This window comes from Plecotus auritus, assembly GCF_963455305.1.
Source record: "Plecotus auritus genome assembly, chromosome: 9".
Taxonomy (NCBI): domain Eukaryota; kingdom Metazoa; phylum Chordata; class Mammalia; order Chiroptera; family Vespertilionidae; genus Plecotus; species Plecotus auritus.
The window spans coordinates 135,305,598-135,325,338 of NC_137783.1; the positions used below are offsets into that span (position 1 = coordinate 135,305,598).

General features: G+C 39.7%; 1 protein-coding gene across 1 annotated transcript; it reads left to right on the forward strand.

Moving 5' to 3' along the window:
* Positions 1-13,711: 13,711 nt before the first annotated feature.
* OR5B21 (olfactory receptor family 5 subfamily B member 21) lies at positions 13,712-14,653 on the forward strand (the record flags this gene model as incomplete). The annotated part of the gene is made up of 1 exon (XM_080688247.1): positions 13,712-14,653. One exon carries the CDS (start codon positions 13,712-13,714, stop codon positions 14,651-14,653), a length of 942 nt encoding a protein of 313 aa, XP_080544373.1.
* Between the last annotated feature and the right edge of the window lie 5,088 nt (positions 14,654-19,741).

Here is a 19,741-nt window from a genome sequence, read left to right on the forward strand (position 1 = left end):
ACCCTATGGTGTCTCTTAGTTTGGGTTTTCCTTGAAGCAGACCCTGAGAAGAGGATTAGATGCAATAGTCTATTTATTATGGCAACTCCAGATACATAGGTAGGATTGTGTCCCCACAAAATTAATATGTGAAGCCCTGATCCCAAATGTGTTTGAATTTAGATATTGGGTCTTTAAAGCAGTAATTAAGGTTAAATTAGGCCAGGGGTTGGGGCCCTAACCCAATAGGACCAATGTCCTTATTAATAAGAGGAAGAGACACTAGAGAGGCACACAGAGAAAGCGGCCATCTGTATGCCAAAGAGAGAGACTTCAGGAAAAACCAAACCCAATGACACCTTGATCTTGGACTTTATTGGGAAATAAGATAGCAAAGGGAATCAGGCCAATGCAGTACGTATTAAAGACCAGGTTACTGCTGTATGAAGTTGGAGTTCATATTATTGAGAACCTCTGGGATTTAGTGTAGGACACATGGAATGTCCATCCATCTCCCCCACCCCACTTCTGCCTTCTCTAGCCTGGCCTGTATAAGAGCTGGACATACTTCTCTGGTCAAAGAAAGCCCTTAGTATAAATCACAGGTGCCTGAAAGCATCAACTTGTACCTAGCAGTAAGTGCCAACAGATATGGGTGGGGATCTTACAGCATCTGATGGGGACAGTTAGGAAGGGGTAAGCATATAAGAAAAAATTCACTGGAAAGCTATTCAAGTCACTAATAATCACAATACTTTGAATGTGTGGTAAGCCATTTACTTACAAAGCTTTACAACTTTCCTAGCTCTATGAAGCTTAATGCATTAATCTAGTGCCGTAATGGTGGAGAGGATTGAGGAAGGGAGTGGGCAAGGATTATTATTTCCATTTTACTTATGAAAAAAATTGATCTATTACATGAACAGATCATTCAATTTTAGTGATAACACTAGAACCAGACCAAGGTTTGCTTAGTCTTTACCCAAGACCTTTTTTTTTATAAGGCTCTATATCAACAATGTAAAGCACATTTCAGAAACATGGCCCACAGGGTGAATTTTTAAGGGATAAGTGAGGGCCCTAGGGCAGGATGATGATTCACGGCTGTAGTTTATGCTGTGTTGGGGGATAGTAACAAGAGCAGTAGCCTTGGTACAAGACAAACCAACACTCAGATGTTGATTCTACCACTTACAAACTGTGTAAACCTCAGTTAAGCTATTTATCTTCTCCAAACTTCAGTTTCATAGTATGCTAAACGTGGGCAATAATGCTCCAAAGTGGGTTTGTAGTGAGGATTAACCAAGATAATAAATGAGAAGGGGCTTTGTAAACTGCCAAGAACCATACATGAAAGGCTGAAAGGCATTAGCAAAATAGTCCAAGAGCTAAGTGAAGAAGTCAACTTCTAGCATTTCCACAGAGACGTGAAACTGTAGCCAGCCCTTCGTTGTTTTGGGATGATTTCAGAAATCTTTTTAAAGGCTCAGGATGAAAGCTGATGGAACTGAAAATACTGGAAGATTAGGAGAAAGCTTGAGTTTGAGCTCATAATCTTCCTTTGCGGCAACATATTGACAAAGTAATGCTCAAGAGTGAATGATTTCCACGGCACAGGAAACCCATCCAGTTAGCTGTTTCCCACAGATAGAGAACAGCTACGTTTTTTGGTTTTTTTTTAACAGAGCAGAGCCACATGAAAAAAGTTCAGGAAGCTTCCAGTGCGGTGATTTTCACTGCCTATCAATGGCCTAACCCAGTGGTCGGCAAACTGCGGCTCGCGAGCCGCATTTTGCCGCTCTGTTGACTAATGAGTTGCCGACCACTGGGATAGGGGGTTAATCACAAGGAACAACAGCCTGTAATTATTGGAATCGAGTGTCTAGGTCAGTGATCGGCAAACTCATTAGTCAACAGAGCGGCAAACCGCAGCTCGCGAGCCGCATGTGGCTCGAGAGCCGCAGTTTGCCTACCACTGGCCTAACCATAGTTCAAGGGAAATTCCCCGGAAAATTTATATCATCATTGTTACTTGTATTAGTTTGCTAGGGCTGTCTTAATGAAACACCAAACTTGGGGGCTTACACAATAGAAATTTATTTCCTCACAGTTCTGGAGACTGAAAGTCCAAGATCAAGGTGTCATTGGGTTTGGTTTTTCCTGAGGTCTCTCTCTTTGGCATACAGATGGCCGCTTTCTCTGTGTGCCTCTCTAGTGTCTCTTCCTCTTATTAACAAGGACATTGGTCCTATTGGGTTAGGGCCCCAACCCATGGCCTAATTTAACCTTAATTACTGCTTTAAGGCCCAATATCTAAATTCAAACACATTTGGGATCAGGGCTTCACATATTAATTTTGTGGGGACACAATCCAGTCCAAAACTTAAAGAATTACAAGGTAATTACTTAAAGAATACAGTAGCAAAGATACAATTCCACATCTGATCTCCAGCTAGGTAGCTTCATTCTGTTAACCAATCCTTAACTCACTACATTTTATTATATCCATAGGTGATAAAAATCCCAGAGCTACTGGTAGGCATGTAAATACACACCCTACTAAATTTTTAATGTTATCAAACTTCTGTTGCTAGAGAATGATTTTGAGGTGCGCAACCTAAGTTCTGTCTTCCTGTCTGTCTGGAGAGGGCCTGATCTGGCTGGGCGTGCAGGCCACCATGTCTGTCCTCATTTCCAGCAGCTACCTTTCACTCCATGGTTACAATTCTTTTACTCTGCTCTTTTCTAGATTAAAGTCTAATTTTGCAACTGTTTCAGACTTGATCAGTTCATCAGTTACTATTATTTTAACTGATATACTTCAAGTTTTATTTTTGCATATTCTGCTGTGAGGGATGAAAATTCATTATACTACAAAATAATCTTTTTTTTTAAATTAACAATCAGACATTATTTGGTGAGGAGTGATCTCCAGTTGTGTCTTGGTGAACATATCTTTGTCCATGTATTCAAGTTGGTCTCCATGGTCAATGATTTCTGCTTGTTGAGTAATAAATGTGTTTTCTTGTGGTTAACACACTGTCATGGTTCATGCATCAGTTTGGTTCATTTGGGATTGCTGTATTGAAGTTATAGTTGAAAGGTAAGGAAGACTTTATGATCCATCCCAGCTCTATTGCACATTATCTTGTAGGCAACAGGCAAGTAATCAGGATTTTGAACACCATAGACTGAAGAAAGAATGGGAGACAGTGGGAGGTGAGATCATGCAGCAGCTGAGGGTCCAAGCTTCCCATGCATGCTCCATCATTCCATTGCATTTTACTTACAAAACACAGGTGCAAAGGTAAAATTATTAATGATTTGAAGATGGCAAGTGCAGGGCATTCAACCCCAACTATGGGGCCTTTCTGAGCATGGGGCCCTGTGTGAGTACACTGGATACCTATCTGTGAAACTGGCTCTAGAGTGACCTTTAAATATTGTCTCAGTAGAATGAGGGTGGAAGTAGTTGAGGCTAGACTGCAGTGGACTGACGACAGAATGGGAGGTGATGCCAGGGTTCTTGTCCCAGCATTAAGAAGGGGTTCAGCAATGTGGAGAAAGGCTGTGCGTAGATGATTAAGAAGGAGTCCAAAGATGAAAGATAGTTTTGAAAGGCTAAAGGAGCTAAAGACTACCCCTTGACTCAGAATCCCGTGCTATTTATTAACACAAATTGTCCTAAGGCAAGGTGGAAATAATACACTTCCAAGGGTAGGGTTTCAAAGGGTAGGATTTACAGAAGCATTATCAGATTGGGGAATAGCCTACAACTGTTCAGATGTTTGGCCAACAGGAGGCAATAACAGATGCCCTGAGTTGTCTGGCAGCAACTCAGGGCATCTGGTAGATTAAGATGCCCTGAGTTGTCTGGCAGCAAATGATTATCCTATTCAGGTTTGGGGGAGATGCTTTTTAGCCGTTCCAAGAGATGATTACATATGTGGCTCAGCCCTTGTTGAGCCCCCAAGCTTCATCAACCTTTTGATAAAACTCTTGTAATTATGACATGCTGGAATTGGTTCCTGGCAAAGTGATATAGACTACTCTTGATAATTGAAGGAGGGACATCTGTACAAGGTATATTAGGGTGGAAGAAAGCTTCTTTAGAGTTTTGAGAGAAGGTATAGGTAACAGGCATATTTGTAGGTAAGTCTGGTAGAATCAAGAAAAGAAGAATATAAAGAACAGGGACTAATTGCTATTGAAAGAGCTCACAAAAGTAAGTAGAGATAGAATCAACAGTATAGATGGAGGGGTCAAGAGAAAAAGAGGAGAGGTCCTGAGACAGGAAGGCAGAAGAGGATGAGATTGATTTAAATGGAGAGGTTAAGGGAAAATTAACATTAGATGGCCCCAATCTTAGTAAAAGAGATGAAGATGTCATCCACAGAGGGTGCAGATACCTGAATGGGGCTGAAGAGTCAACAGACACTCAGGAAATTCTGGGGAAATCGATGAACAGAAATAAGTCAAGAGTCTTAGAGCCACAGGTTTCAAGTGGCTTTAGGCAGATCACCTCTAAGAATCTGAGTTTATTCCTTGATCAAATTAGATATTTGCAAAGCAAGACATATTTATATAGTGCTCAGTTTTATAAGTACTTTACATTTATTAACTTAATTCTCACAACAACCCCGTAATGAGAAAGGGAGGATTGGAGAAGCTAAATGACTTGGCTGAGCCTTCTAGGCATTAGAAAAGGGAGCTGGGATCTGAATCCATGCATCTGGCTCTAGGGACTTTACTTATCACCTCTGGGCTATGATGCTTTGTGCACCTTAACAACTAGTGATTTCTTAGGTCTTAAAAGGTACTGACTGCCACGGCCTGCATGGCTAGGTTTCAGGATCTGAAGGAGGGGCCAATGCACAAATGCAAATGCTGTACAAGAAATATGAATTTAGAAGGCATTGGGGGCCATGTGGAGCCTCTTTCTTGAAGAGACACACTGACTTCTCCCCTGGTCCGCTTTTTATTATACTTGAATACACATTTGCCCTTTAGCAATGTATATAGGCAGATCAAAGGTAAAGTTTGGTAAACAGTATAAGGATTATCAGGTTAGGAAATTGCTTTGAGCCATTGAGCCTACAGCAGGGCAATATTACGCTGATTTTCAGCCCTGCTGAATATCAAATTCCATTGGCTTTCCAATGATTCCTTTTTTAAAAATTTTTTATTTTATTGTTTAAAGTATTACAAATAGTAGTACATATGTCTCCTTTTTTCCCCATTGACCTTCCCTCAGCCTCCCCTACCTCCCTGCCACATGCCCTCCTCCCCCCACCCCCCATCCCCCCCAGTGTCTTGCATCCATTGGTTATGCTGATCTTTGCTTTAGCCTCCAGCAACTGACATCCGATGTGACCATGAAATTAACATTTTTAGACAGACTAGTAGCTTCTTAATTCCTCTTCTAAGTCCAAAGCATTTTTCCTCTATGAACTTACTGGTTAGTGCCTCAGAGGAAGACAACCTTTCCTTTTTCCCAGCCAGCACCACCGGAAATAGCTCATCACATGAAAGGCTGGAAATGGCCAATAGGTGGCAGCATTAACTTGAAGATGGATGGACAGATACTGCCATTTGGCCTTGAACTAACTCAAAAGTCAGAGTTGGCCTCTTTCTTCTCCTTTCTTTATTTTTCCAAAACCTCAACATATACTATTTGAAGGCAGTCACTACTTGATTTTTTAAGAAGGCCAACAGTGAAGGAGCCAGAGAAGTCAAAGCAGAATTATTGACCCAGAAATGAAGAGCCTTTGGGAGGGAAAAGAAAGATAAATTCAGTGCCATGAGGAATTGATGAGTCTCAAAGAGATTAATGATTGATCTAAGTTATCCATTCAGAAAGTAGCAGATTCTAGGTCACTCACTCACCAAAATTCAGGACCATTACACATTGCCATGTTAGTAGGCTTCATAGGCTATTTAATTTTTTTAGAATGTTTAACCCTGATAAAGTAGAGCACTAATTTATTTCATAGAGCAAGTTGTTTGGGTTAGATTGTCTCAGTTGCTAGGGTTTTCAAGCTACGGGTGAAATTTCCTCTTCTTTCCCCTCTCTCCCCTTCCGCCTCCCACTTCTTTCTCCTTCTCCTCCTTGCTTTTCTCCTCCTCTTTCCTTTTTCTTCTCCTTCCTTCTTTCTCTCCCTCTTCCTCTTGTTTGTTTTTCCTTGGTTGCTGTATTGATCCGCTACAATAATGAGGAGAAAATCTAGTCTTTGGGATCAGGATATTAGATGCTGCAAAATTCCAAGAGTGGTACAAAAATATCCTTGGCCTCCTATCACTTGCTTGCCACTTAATTGGCCCTTTCTCATTTTTTTTTCTTTTCTTTTTTTTTTTTAAATTAGTCTAACAAAAACTTTTCCCATGAAAATAGTATTGAAACAGGAATTTTAGGGGTAAAATAGGACAGGTTTAGGAAATTTTAGGAATTTTGGAAACTAAGGGGACCATGGAAGAAGCACAGGGCTACAGAGCAGCAGAAGGTATATTTCCATAGAATAGGGGAAGCTGAAAAGCTGCAACAGGTATATTTCCATAGAATTAGGGAGCTGGGAATAGCAAAAGGTCTATATTTACAAAATAAAATGGAAACCCTTTATCCAGAGGGAGAAGAAGAAAACCCAAAGGGAATAGGAAAACAATAAGGAAGGAGGTGGGGAGAACTTCACTTGTCCCAAATGAGTTCTGACCTTTGAGCCCAGGAGTTACTATAGTAACCAGCCTAAGGCAGTGGTAGGCAAAATGCGGCTCCCAGGCCGCGGTTTGCCGCTCTGTTGACAAATGAGTTTGCCGACCACTGGTCTAAGGGAACAGTGATCAATCAGAGGGGATATCAAAGCACCAGGATCTGTAGCCATTATAAGCCATAGAGAAAAGGAACTCAGTGGGACCCTTTCCCGCTCCCCACGTGGGAGTCTGTACTTGTTCTTTAATAAATTTCCACCTTTGCTATACTACCTTCTGTCCGTGCATTCATTCTTCGATTCCGGCGGACAAAGAATCCGGGTTCTAGTCCAGGGGAACACTGTGTGTTCCTGTCCAAAGTTTCTGCTACAGTATTATGAAAGAAAAAAAGGTAAACAAGCTTCACTTTTGTAGCTGACTTTACTGGAAGACGCATTTGTGAGTCCCCATGGGAATTAGGAATTTTTTCTAGATTCTGCTCACCTATATTGATTGAAGATGCATTGATAGGAGCAGTAGGCACAGTGTAAAAGTATATAGACTTTGAGTCAGACAGACTTGAGCATCCCCTTCTGGAACTACAAGATGCTCCAGGTCTATATGGTGTATTTCCTGCTTTAGTTCTAGAATCAGTCATTTCTCCAAGAAGCCCTGATTCTTTTTATTGAAAAATATTTTTAGAAACCAAGATCTGGGCACTTGTTATATACTGCACATCTGTAAAATTGGAAGGATGGTACATTTCTCATAAGGTTGTGTGAACATTAAGTGAACTAACACACATATAGTACTTAAGAAGGGCCTGAAATACAGAAGGCATCCAGTACATGATAATCCAGTAGGGGCTGAAATAAAATCTTTCGCTTTCTGTAAACTAAAGTTCATTTAAAACCATGTTGAGTGGGAAATATTTTTTTCTGAAAGTGTTTTGATCCACAGAGCTCCTTGGAACTTGGGGTTCTTTAGTCAGAGCTGGGTTTAGGCAAAATAGAGATTCTGATGTTTATCATCTCTATTTGACATTTAGAAACTTCTCCCCATTTAGTTTTAGAGAAAGAGCTAGATCCCAATATTCACAGCAATACTCTTCTGTGGGTTGAGTGGGGAATGATTAAACCTTCCAGCTCCTTTGAAGGCATTTTTGATGGAACTTGATCATCAATCATTTAGCTTGAAGAACGAGCTCCCCCTGAGCCTTTGCTTCCATGGCATAATAATGTTTCACTCCCTCAGGAAAGCAACCCCTCACTTGATTGCTTATTTGACTGTAACCGAACCTTAGGTTCCCTTGGGGTTGAGACCTTAGGGACCTTCCCTCTAGGATCCCAGATCTACATAGATGCCAGCTTCTGGCAGACCCCAGCCTTATCCCATAGTTTGGTACCGTTCATTCTGAAACTAACTGCAAAGGAAGCTGAAATGCCTTTACACTTTTACCACACAGCCTCAGGTAGACTTTTCCTCTTTGAAATCTGAGGTCCTCAGAGACCAAATAGCTTTTCTTTTCCTTTACAGACTTCAAAAAGTCCAGTAGTTGAAGGCAGCTCTAAATTGAGATCTCACAATTCCCAAGGAGCCAGGTATGTTTTCCCCGACCTTTTTTTAAAGCTGCATTCTTCACACTGTGGGTAGAAATAATGGGTTTGTCTAGGAGAAAGGGCTCAGAAGTCGGTAAAAAAATGATTCAGTTCTATTTTCCTCACTCTCCTCTGCCACAATCTTATAAAAAATTGAGATAGAGTGAGCCTCCCATAGGTAATTTCAGGTCACAGGGACAGAGTCATTGCGAGATAAAATGTTGCTACCAACTGGCATTAATAAAACCCAGGAACCAAGTCCATATGATCAATCAACAGTTTAATAATAAGGTAAGTAAATTAGTCTGTGTTGAGAACCCACCATAGGCCACACAGTAGCTTGGTTTTTTTCATATTTTATATTACTAATTTTCTATTAATGGAAAGAACTTGACTTGCTTATAGTCCCACAGCTATTAAGCTTTAGACCATTATTCTAACTCAACAGTTCAGCTTCTAGTCCATTCATTCATTTAACAAATATTTAAAAATCTGCTATATGCCTGGCACTAGTCTAGACCATGAATACTGATTCACAAAACAGTGACAAATTTGTCTCTTCATGGAATTTAGTCTGATAGTTTTCTATTAAAAGTCTTCTTTGGAACTCCCCAAATGGAATGTGATGACTGGGGGGGTAATTCTTCAAATCCCTTTATAAACAATTTTGATAAAACTTTTATTTTCAGACTGTCTATCTTGGTGTCTTAGACTTCTATAATCCCTTAACACAGTTTCTCATTTGCTATTCAATAAAACAAAGCAACATGAATTATCTTCAAATATTTTTAAAATGTCTTTGCTCATTTGAGGCTCCTTGTGATATTTATTTTTGGCCTATGCAGTAGACCTTGACCTTGGCAGGACTTGGGTGGGAGGAAATACACAGCAGCAGAAGCAAATGAGATTTGGTTTGGGGTCTTTCCTCTCTCTGCATGATTCCAGATTTCTCTCTGCTGCTCTGGATCCAGACATAATTATTAACAGTGACTGCAATGCATAATGGGAAGAGTTGCCCACCAAGAGAACATAGACCATGTCTTGAGTATTAATTGCTGCTGTATGAAGATGGCAATCTGGGGCGTTCAGTATAGGCAGTGTGTGATAACTGCTAGAAATCAGACCTATAGCTGAATGTAACTGGGAGGTCAGTATTAACCAAGGAAATTGATTGAATAAGCATTTGAGAAGGTGTTTTGGAATAGAATTCAGAATCCATGTCTTTCATTCTTGGAGTTTTCCCAGGTCGCTTATTCTAGCTTGTGTTGGGAAAGTGGTTGGTTTATAAGGTAAGAGAGTGAATATCTCTTTAGTCAAAGAACCATAGTACTTAGCAAGGAGTTTTCTCTTCTTGAACTCCCCCCACCAATGCAGCAATATTTGGCTGGTACTCTAGACCTTAAACTAGCCACTTTATCTCACATAGGCAGAAAATATATATGTATGCTGTAAAATATATAAAATATGTAACTCATGAAATAGTTGTGATTACTAGTACATGAAGAAGGGAAAACAGAGTTTTAAACACTCCAGAATTCTCAACCAGGGATGATGTTGTTGCCTTCCCCTAATTCCACCCAGGAAACATTTGTTAGTGTCTATAGACAATGTTGGTTGTCACAACTGGGGAAGGGAGGTGTTACTGGTGGGAAGGGAGGTGTTACTAGCATCTAGTGGGTAGAGTGCAGGGATACAGCTAAACACCCTGCAATGCATAGACTAGCCTCCCCCAGCCCTCACCCCACCTCCAACCAAAGAACTGTCCAGCTGTAATGCTAATAGAGCCAAGGATGAAAAATTCTGCTCTGTAGCATTGTATAGATATTGCATTTAAGTAATTGTGTGACCTTGAAGGACATCACATACTTCAGTTTTCTAATAGGTAAGATCAGGAAACTACTTGTCACAGATTATAGGACACTGTGTCTGTTAAATTAGGGAGTAATGCACATGCCAAAAGTCAAAAGAAACAAACACACAAAAGGAATGGATAAATGTAACGAGAAGTTCTGTTGGTTAGAAAGTCAATTGGTACATTATTGGATGGAACGCTACCAATAAATAAAAAGCAGATGAAAAGTATAGAATTCTAGGAATTTATCCTAAGGAAAAAGAAAGAGGGGTGAGAAGACATGTCTGAGGGTATTCACCGGAGCATGGTTTTTAGGTGAAACATTGGGAATGAGCAGTGGAATGTCATCCTGGTTCCTGACCAGTAGTGGTTCACAAGCTGGTTGAGCCAGTTCTAAGAATGCCAGCCACATACTGTGTGTGTCATTGTTGTCCTGGCAGGAAAGGCTGGGCTGGCCCACCTTGTCTGGGCCTGTTGCCATCCACTCTGTGACCAGGGACAGAAAGGCCTATAAACACCTCAGGCTGAGGAAAAACAATGAGAGAGAGAGACAGTACCCTAGAATTAGGACACCAGCTTTTCTCCAGGCCAGCCCATCCCCAATCTCATTTTACTTCTGGATATTTTTCATACCACAAGTCGAAGCTAATATTTTGGCAGGAAACTTGGAACCAACTAGACAAGAGAACAATCAGCTGTTAGTTGTAGAGTTAGCATGAAAAATTTGTTTAAATACTTTGCTATTGATGTTCTTCCAAATATTTAGTTATGTGTGCAAAGGACCATGGTAGGCTGGAAGGGCAGAGGAGATGAAGACAGTCTCTATCCCAAAGGGCTTAGGACCCATTAAGGAGCTGGGTGGTTGTCCAGCAAATTGTGTGACAATCAACCAAGACTTGCGTGCTTTGAGAACAGAGAAGGAAGGACTTACTGGTAAGTAACTAGGATCAATAACAAAGACCTCTGATAGGATGTGGAGATATATCTATCTCCATGTAAATATATAAATATGACTTTCAGTTACATCATTGTTGAAAGGTAAACTCATAAAGACATTAAATGTTGTAGTTCAGAGCTCTAGATTTAATATCAAATAGACCAAGGTTTGAATTCTACTTCCAACACTTACCAGTCATCTGACTTTGGACAGTAGTTCTTCTTCTTCTTATTATTATTATTATTGTTATTATCATCATTTTATAGTCCCCATCTAAAAGCTACTACACTTCAGGAGCAGAGAGTAGCTAGAAAAAGGAGACCAAGTGTAATATAGACTGACAGCTGGGTATAACCTAGTAAGAAAGCAAAATGCTCTGTTTGCATGTTTTATCCTATGGGGCATTGTTTGTGAAGGTGACAAGTTGGAAATGAGGTAGTGGAGTATGTTCATCTGCACTCCTTGTGTAAAATGAGGAAAATAAGAAAATCAACCCAAAAAGTTGGTGTGAGAATTAAATGAGTTAACCACCAGTAAAGACCTTGGAACAATGCCTGGGATATAGTGAGTGATTATTATGATTAATACCAGATAATTATATGTGCATAGAAAATGTCAGGAAATCTCCATATAAGCTATATTCTTGGGAGTGAAATAAGAAGACAATGAATGGAGGATTTGTACTTTTTACTTTATACTATTCTTTTTTTTATTTTAAAACTAGAGGCCTGATGCAAGGATACGTGCACCAGTGGAGTCCCTCAGCCTGGCCTGCGCGAAGCAGCAGGCAGCCAGGGAGGAGCTGGAGCCCTGACAGGGTGCTGTGTCACTCCTGCTCATCCCGGCCCCGCTGTGCCTGCCACCGCTGCTGCTCAGTAAGCTCGCTGAGTGGCACTCCCGCTGTGAGAGCACACTGACTACCAGGGGGCAGCCCCTGTGTTGAGCATCTGCCCTCTGGTGGTCAGTGCACATCATAGCTACCAGTTGTCCAGTCAAACATTCGACCAGTCACTTAGGCTTTTATATATAGAGATATTAAATTTTAAAAAATCTTAAAAATGATGCTACCAGACACATCATAATTTATTTTATATGATGTAAACAGGTATAAAAACTCAAACTGTGCATGGGCTTTGGATTTCAAAATATAAAGATGTGAACTTGAGTCTGACCTCTAACAATTAGGTTATTTTGGTCAATATTAAGCTCTCAAAGCCTTAACTTTCTCATCTATAAAATGGGCACAATAGCATCGATCTAACAGCATTATATAATGAAAAGGTCTGGTGTGTACCTTACACATCGTACATTCTCAATATATATTAGTTTTCTATTTTTATATTGTAAGGGCCCACGGCAGGATGCCCCAAGATATCCCACAATGGCATATTGATTATTTCAAACTAAAGTGATTTGAGAAGCAGCAAGAATGGGAGGAGCTCTCTGTCTCTCTAAATGCAGGAGATAAATCTCTGTGTGATAGGTGACCTCTCCATTCCTGAGGGCTGAGAGACAACCTGATCACAACACTTAAAAAAAAAAAAAAATCCAGAGTGCAGATTAAGGCTCGTTGAAGTTCAGTTGAGCTTTAAAGATAGGTGTTCTGGCTTTATATCTGGGGTTTGTCCCATTTTATTGATATTGTGTGTGTGTTTTTAACCCTCACTTTAGGATATTTTTCCATTGATATTTAGAGAGTGGAAGGGAGGGAAGAGAGAGAGAAAAAGATCTACGTGAGAGAGACACATTGATTGGTTGTCTCCCACACGTGCCCCAACCAAGGCTGGGGGTCGAGTTTGCAACCGAGGTGCATGCCCTTGACCAAAATCGAACCCGAGACCCTTCAGTCCACAAGCTGATGCTCTATCTACTGAACCAAATCAGCAAGGGTTGGTATGGATTTTTTAGAAGGTATAAAAATGAGCTAAATGTTGTCAGTGTTGATATAATGCATTCTTAAAAGAATAACTTATTATTTTCTAATCATTTATCATTCCTTATATGTGCATTATTAACAATTCTGGTTAGTTTAGGCTTCTGATTACTTGCAATCTTATTAAGATTCTAGTTGAGCCATCATTCTCCTATTTTTAAAATATGACTGGCCTTTGGAAAATAAAACAAAAAATACTTGGAGAATCTATCTTCACAAACAAAAAGGTAATAGTTGTTTATGCATAATATTATTTATATACAAATAAATATATAAAACATTTATTATACTAAAAAAAAAACCTGAGTCAGAGTTGAAAAAGTCTGTATAAACACACTTCATAACCTTTACTACCCAAGACCAACCTTGCTTAGATTCCTTCTAGTGAGCACTGACTTTGTCCTGTCAATTTCTCATAAATTTATTGTCTCTTTGTCTAAAAAAGTACAAAAAGGTACCTAGTTTGATCATTTCTTTGAGCCTCATTTTATGATCTGAGCATCATATTGTGATTCTCCTGTGTGCACATATTAAATTGGTTTTTCTCCTATTTAATCTAGTCTTGCATCAATGTTATTATTTTATTATTAGTCCAGTTTGTAGAAACTGAAGAAGGGCAGAGGGGGGATTTCTCCCCATTCCTGACAATAACACCCCCAAATTCCTCTTGTACATCTGAGTTTCATTGGCTTCTCTTCTTTAATTGCCAGGGTAAACTCAAGTTGACCTCAATGGAGAATAGCACAGAAGTGACAATGTTCATCCTCTTGGGATTAACAGATGACCCCAAACTTCAGGTTCCCCTCCTCCTGGTATTTTTGTTCATCTACCTCATCACTCTGGTTGGGAATTGGGGGATCATGGTGATAATCCACTCAGACTCCCACCTTCACACTCCAATGTACTTCTTCCTCAGCAACCTGTCCTTTGTAGACCTGGGTTACTCATCAGCTGTAGCTCCAAAGATGGTGGCTGCATTGCAGTCAGGGAACAAAGTCATCTCCTACAATGGCTGTGCTGCTCAGTTATTTTTGTTTGTGGGTTTTGCCACTGTCGAGGCTTACCTCCTGGCCTCCATGGCTTATGACCACCATGCAGCAATCTGCAGGCCTCTTCATTATACCAGCACCATGACCACAGGTGTGTGTGCCCTCCTGACAATCAGCTCCTATGTCTGTGGCTTCCTCAATGCTTCCATTCACACGGCAAATACCTTCAGACTCTCCTTCTGTGGTTCTAATGAAATTAATCACTTTTTCTGTGACATTCCCCCACTCCTAGCTCTTTCATGCTCCGACACACACATCAGTACATTGGTTGTCTTCTGTGTTGTTGGCTTTAATGTCTTTTTCACCTTCCTGGTCACCCTCATCTCTTACCTCTTCATATACATCACTATTCAGAGGATACATTCTGCTGAAGGAAGGAAGAAAGCCTTCTCTACCTGTGCGTCCCATCTCACGGCAGTGTCCATATTCTATGGCTCAATCATCTTTGTGTACTTACAGCCCAGTTCCAGCCAGTCCACGGACATGAACAAAACAGCATCTGTGTTCTATACGGTGGTGATTCCCATGCTGAACCCCTTGATCTACAGCCTTCGAAACAAAGAAGTGAAAAATGCTCTCTGGAAAATACTTTACTCCCAATCTTTAGGTGTGAGAAGGAAATAGGCAGATACCTAAAATATCAGACCTAAATGCCTTCATGACTTTTTTTAAAAAATATATTTCTTTATTGATTTCAGAGAGGAAGGGAGAGGTAGAGATAGAAACATCATTGATGAGAGAGAACCATTAATCAGCTGCCTCTTGCACGCCCTCTACTGGGGATTGTGCCTGCAACACCGGCATGTGCCCTTGGCCAGAATCGAACCCGGGACCCTTCAGTCCCCAGGCCGACGCTTTATCCACTGAGCCAAACTGGCTAAGGCCCTTCATGACTTTTGAGGTTTAACAGATTTCAGTTTTTTCTTTATCAGAAACAGTGGTTACTTCTGCTATTAGGAGATGTAAAAGCAGCACTTTGAAATGTCTCACTCAGGAAGATAATTTTATTTTTGGTGAATGGCAGCATGGGACATTTACATCCTTCTTGCATTTGTTTCTTGACATGGTTTAAAGCAAAAGATAAAAACAAGCTGAATGCACTGAATTTCCCCTTCCCATTTTTAATGGGAAGAAATTTCCACTCACAATTAAAATTTGGTGTCAGGATCACATTGTCCCTGAATAATATTTTTCAACTGAATGAACAGTGTGTTGCTTTCCATTTCTTTGGTCCATGGATTGCAAAGTAAATGCTGAAAAAATGTTTCAGCATTTTTAATAATGTCTTAGAGAAGGTTGTAATGTCTTAGAGAGCAGTGGACCAAGAGTCAGGTGACCCAGTATTAAATCCTTCCAACCCCCCACCTTCTGTGCCCACTCATAGGTCACTCTCGCTCACCAGTTGTGTGTCATATTCTTTATCTCCTTCCATTGAAGTATTGGGACAGCCTTGGTAGAAAACAATAAGTTACCTTGTGTATGTGACAGTTTCGGCAGATAAATTGTTTAAACTTTAACCTGAATAAACATATCTTTCTTTAAAGAGCTGCATTCTGTTCTATGCTTTTGGCCTTTTTCTAACATCATTACCAAAACTTGCAGAGAAGGTTTGGAAAAAAAAAAAGAAGCAATTTCCCACAAGAGTTATAAAAGAGGATATTTGTCTTCTGAATTAAATGCTTGCCTTTCTCAGCACCCTTAAGTTTGGTGAATCTATTGAAAAGACACATAATAACTCTCTGTGCCCTCTTTGCCTCTGATTTTTCAATAATCAGTTCACCTCTGGATCCCTGTTGCTTTCTGATGTTCTGTAATTAGATGCTCTGAGAATAAAAAAGCCTGCGGAAATTGCATTCTTAAGATAGGAAAGGCATTATGACGCACAACGCAAGTCTACCAGCAGGTCTTATTTCATGTGCTAGAGGGTGTGAGTGAATATGTGTGCAAGGGAAGGGAGTGGAGATTAATTTAACTTCTCACATATCAACTGCTTGATGGCGTTTATAGCTACAATTAGTCTAAGTCATCCCATATTTCATGATTTCAAGATAACACACACACAAAAATGGATATTTTAAATGTGAAAAACAGAAATCTTGATGTGCTAAATCAAGAAAATTAGTTTTGAGATGATCAAATTCTATTATGCACAGGACAGTGTCTGTCTAAGAAGGGTTGATCATGAGTCTTGTAGAGAAAGGAGCAAAGAAAGAATTTTGGAACGTGAGGCTGGTTTGTAGGAGAAGATTTTTCCAGCATAAGGCCACCGTCTCCTAAGAGATCAGGAGTTTCTCCTGGATCCCAGGCCATGACAACCTAGATCTGCCTCATCCATTTTCCTGCTTCCCCTTTTAACAATGGAGCCTATCCAGCAACACACATAGAACAGCCTTGAAAGGTCAGGACCCACTTCATGTAGAAGTCCTTCTCAGTGACTTACAGAAGTTACAAAGCTAAGGTACCCAAATTTGGAGATTTGCTATTCAAGCACTGAGTGCATTCTAGTCTTAGCTTAGTTTCTTTTCCTATTTGGTTGATAGAATTGCCTCCTTTTCCTCTTCCTCCTGTTCCTCCTTTTCTACTTCCTCTATTCCCTTCTCCTCCTCCTCTTCCTTCCTCCTCAATTTCTTTCTGTCTTCAGCCCAAACAAGAACTTTCTTCAGCACTAAGCCATTAGGTCACTATAAGAAACTAAAGTCTATAGTTTGTATATTGTAATTGTGACATTACATGGTAAAGTGTGTTTCTGGGCATGTTTCTTTCTGCCTTTTCCAGTTAAGGCAAAAATATATGTGGATCTTCTGAGAGTAAAAGGCTTAATGCCTATATATTTCAATTTTCTATTGAAGTCATCCCACAGTGTAACAGTTAACTGCAAATGGGTATAAAAGAGTACTAGCTCTGATATAAAAACTGGATGAAAATCCTTATTCTTCATATCAGTTGTGTGACCCCAAAGAGTCATTTCATTTCTTTGAACACAACATACAGGGCGAACTGTGAAGATACATTTAATAAAGTATATGAAGAAGTTTTGTCATAATTAATGTGTATTTGATACAGCTGAGATTACTGGAATAGCTCTCATGTATCTGTCCCTGTACTTACCACTTTCGAGGACTCTCACTCTCTCCACCCTGTCCAAATCCAAGCCTTTATTTTCATCCATGGTTTAACTTTCTTTCCTCCAAACTCCCAGTCCACAGCAGACAAATTTCAAGCTGTCACTACATGAGAATCCATTTATAGAAGCTACGCAAAAGGAGATGTCTTGTTGCCAGAATACACATTCCTGTGAGGAGCTTTTTCACTTCCACATGGGTAATCTGTCAAATGGAAGCCAAATGCCCATTTGGCTATTAACGACACCACCCTCTCCCTGCAGGAATGGTCTGATGAGTGAGAGACAATGTGAGTAAGGCCTGTAGATCAAGATAATGCAGTAAAAGCGTAGGAACCCCCTTTCTAAAATGTTTGAAACAGAATGTGAAAACACATTAATCCAAATAGGAGGCTCCCTTTGTGCATTAGATGATTTGTTTAGCTTTATGTATAGGAAAAGGAAAAATAAAATATTAGGAGTTCTTGACAATTGAGGCTAGCATTACAGAATCATAACTCTTTAGCCCTCAAAGAGTTTTAAAAAATAATCTAAACCAACCCTCTCATTTTAAAATAGAAAACCATGATTCCCACAATTTAACTTGCTTAAACTCACAGACAACCAAATCTTACTTGCTTCTTACTCATCTTGTAAATTCCAGAAATTTCTTGATGTGTCAAAAGACATTTTTGCATTTTTATCCTTATTTGTTCACCATGAGACAGATTTTTGTGCTTTAATTTTGCAGTTGAGGAAACCAAAGCTTTGAGATGTTAACTTTACTGCCTACTGTTAACAAGAGGAGCCAGTCTTGCCTTCTTTGCCCAATTCTCTGAGAAAAGTAGCCTTATATTATAGTAAATTTCAAAGAGGACTTATTTGATATATGAATCATTTACAGATACTCTTTCATGGTAAGTGCCTGCTGTGTGGAAAGGCGCTCTGGAGAATACAAATGTAAGACTATAAGATGTAATTCTTTCTTCAACAAAGTAAATCCTCCTGCATATATGGTGACTGATGTAATGTACTTGGAGATTAATGACTCAGTGTTCAATAACTCTGTCAGCAGCAATTTTTCCCATACTCTATGGAACACAAATGGACCAGGGCACATTTGGTTTAGCCTTGGTAGTTAGTGTTGGCTCTTTGAATGCTGCAGTTCACAGAGATAGCCAAGCTCCATACAGTGGTTAGTGGGCACAAGCTGCAGGAGAGATAGGGTGTGAGATCTGTGAAGGAACCAGGTGCTGCATGACACTGTTCTTGCTTCAGGAGCAGCATGCAGGCAGTGCAATGAAAAAGAGCACATACATCAAGATAGATAGCAATTCAAGGCATATGTGGCCAGTCTCAAGGGAGTAAGATAGAAATAATAATTAGAACTCTTCAGAGATGAGAAAGAATCTTGTGGGCAGGGAAAGCTCCCTGGTGGAAGCTGAGCCAGGCTTTGAAGAGAGAATTGTAGAAAGAGCCCAGAATTTCAAGAAAGGAGACCTAGCTTCTAGTCCAAGTTGATCCAGGCTTTGAAGAGAGAATGTAGAAAGAGCCCAGTAATGGAATAGCTAAATCATAGGTTATATATTTTTTCAGCTTTACCATATAATGTGTCACTATTTTCCACAGTGGTTGTACCAATTTATACTCCCATCAACAGTGTGTGAGAGTTCCCACTGTCAACACTTGCTATTACTAGGCTTTTAAATTATGCCAATTTGGAGAGACATTAGTGTTAATATTGTCTTAACTTGCATTTCCATGACTACTGGTGAAATTAAACACACCTTTGTGGAGGGCGGGGGGGGGGGGGTTCCCAAGTCTTTCGTCACCTTCTATTGTTGTGTAAAAATAAAGAAAACCACAATTGATGTAAACAGAATGTATGGGAATGGGCATGTACAGAGGCCTCTGCTCTGTTCTTGACTGGGATGGTGGATAAATTATATATTGGTGTTTGCTTTGTAATTATTAATAAATTCAAGCTAGATGTTTTATGCATATACATATGTACATATATATCACAATTGAAATGTTTAAAAAAGATATATTCAACAGAGCTTCTATATTTAAGAAATTTATAGTATAAACTAGAGATAGCATCTACATATAAATAACTTTAATTCCATGCAGAAAATGATAAAAACCAACCTGAGATACATATAAAATGCTATGATAGAATAGAGAAAGAATAGATACCAGGATGGGGAAATATAGAAGATAACATTGTCTGGACAAAAAAAAAAAATAGGTTTAGTGAAATAGGAAGGGAGCTATGCAGATATACTAGGCAAACAGTGTTCTGTTCATCTGGAGTATAATATTCATGAAAAGAAATAATGGAAAATATGTTTAAAATGCTATAAATTGGTACCCAACTGGTAGAGGATTAAGATTTTTCAAATTTAAACTGCAGATTCAAACTCCACTGGGAAAGTCTGGGCATCGTGCAGATGCCAGAGCTAAGAGTGGAATCCCATCTGCTGTAGAAGAACATTTGGAACAATTTTGCTTACGTGCCTATGTTAAGGTAAAGTATTTGTTGCTTCAGCCAAATTGTTCAGCATTTTATGTGTGAGCACATATCTTCCTAAAAAGTTATTTGAGCAGCA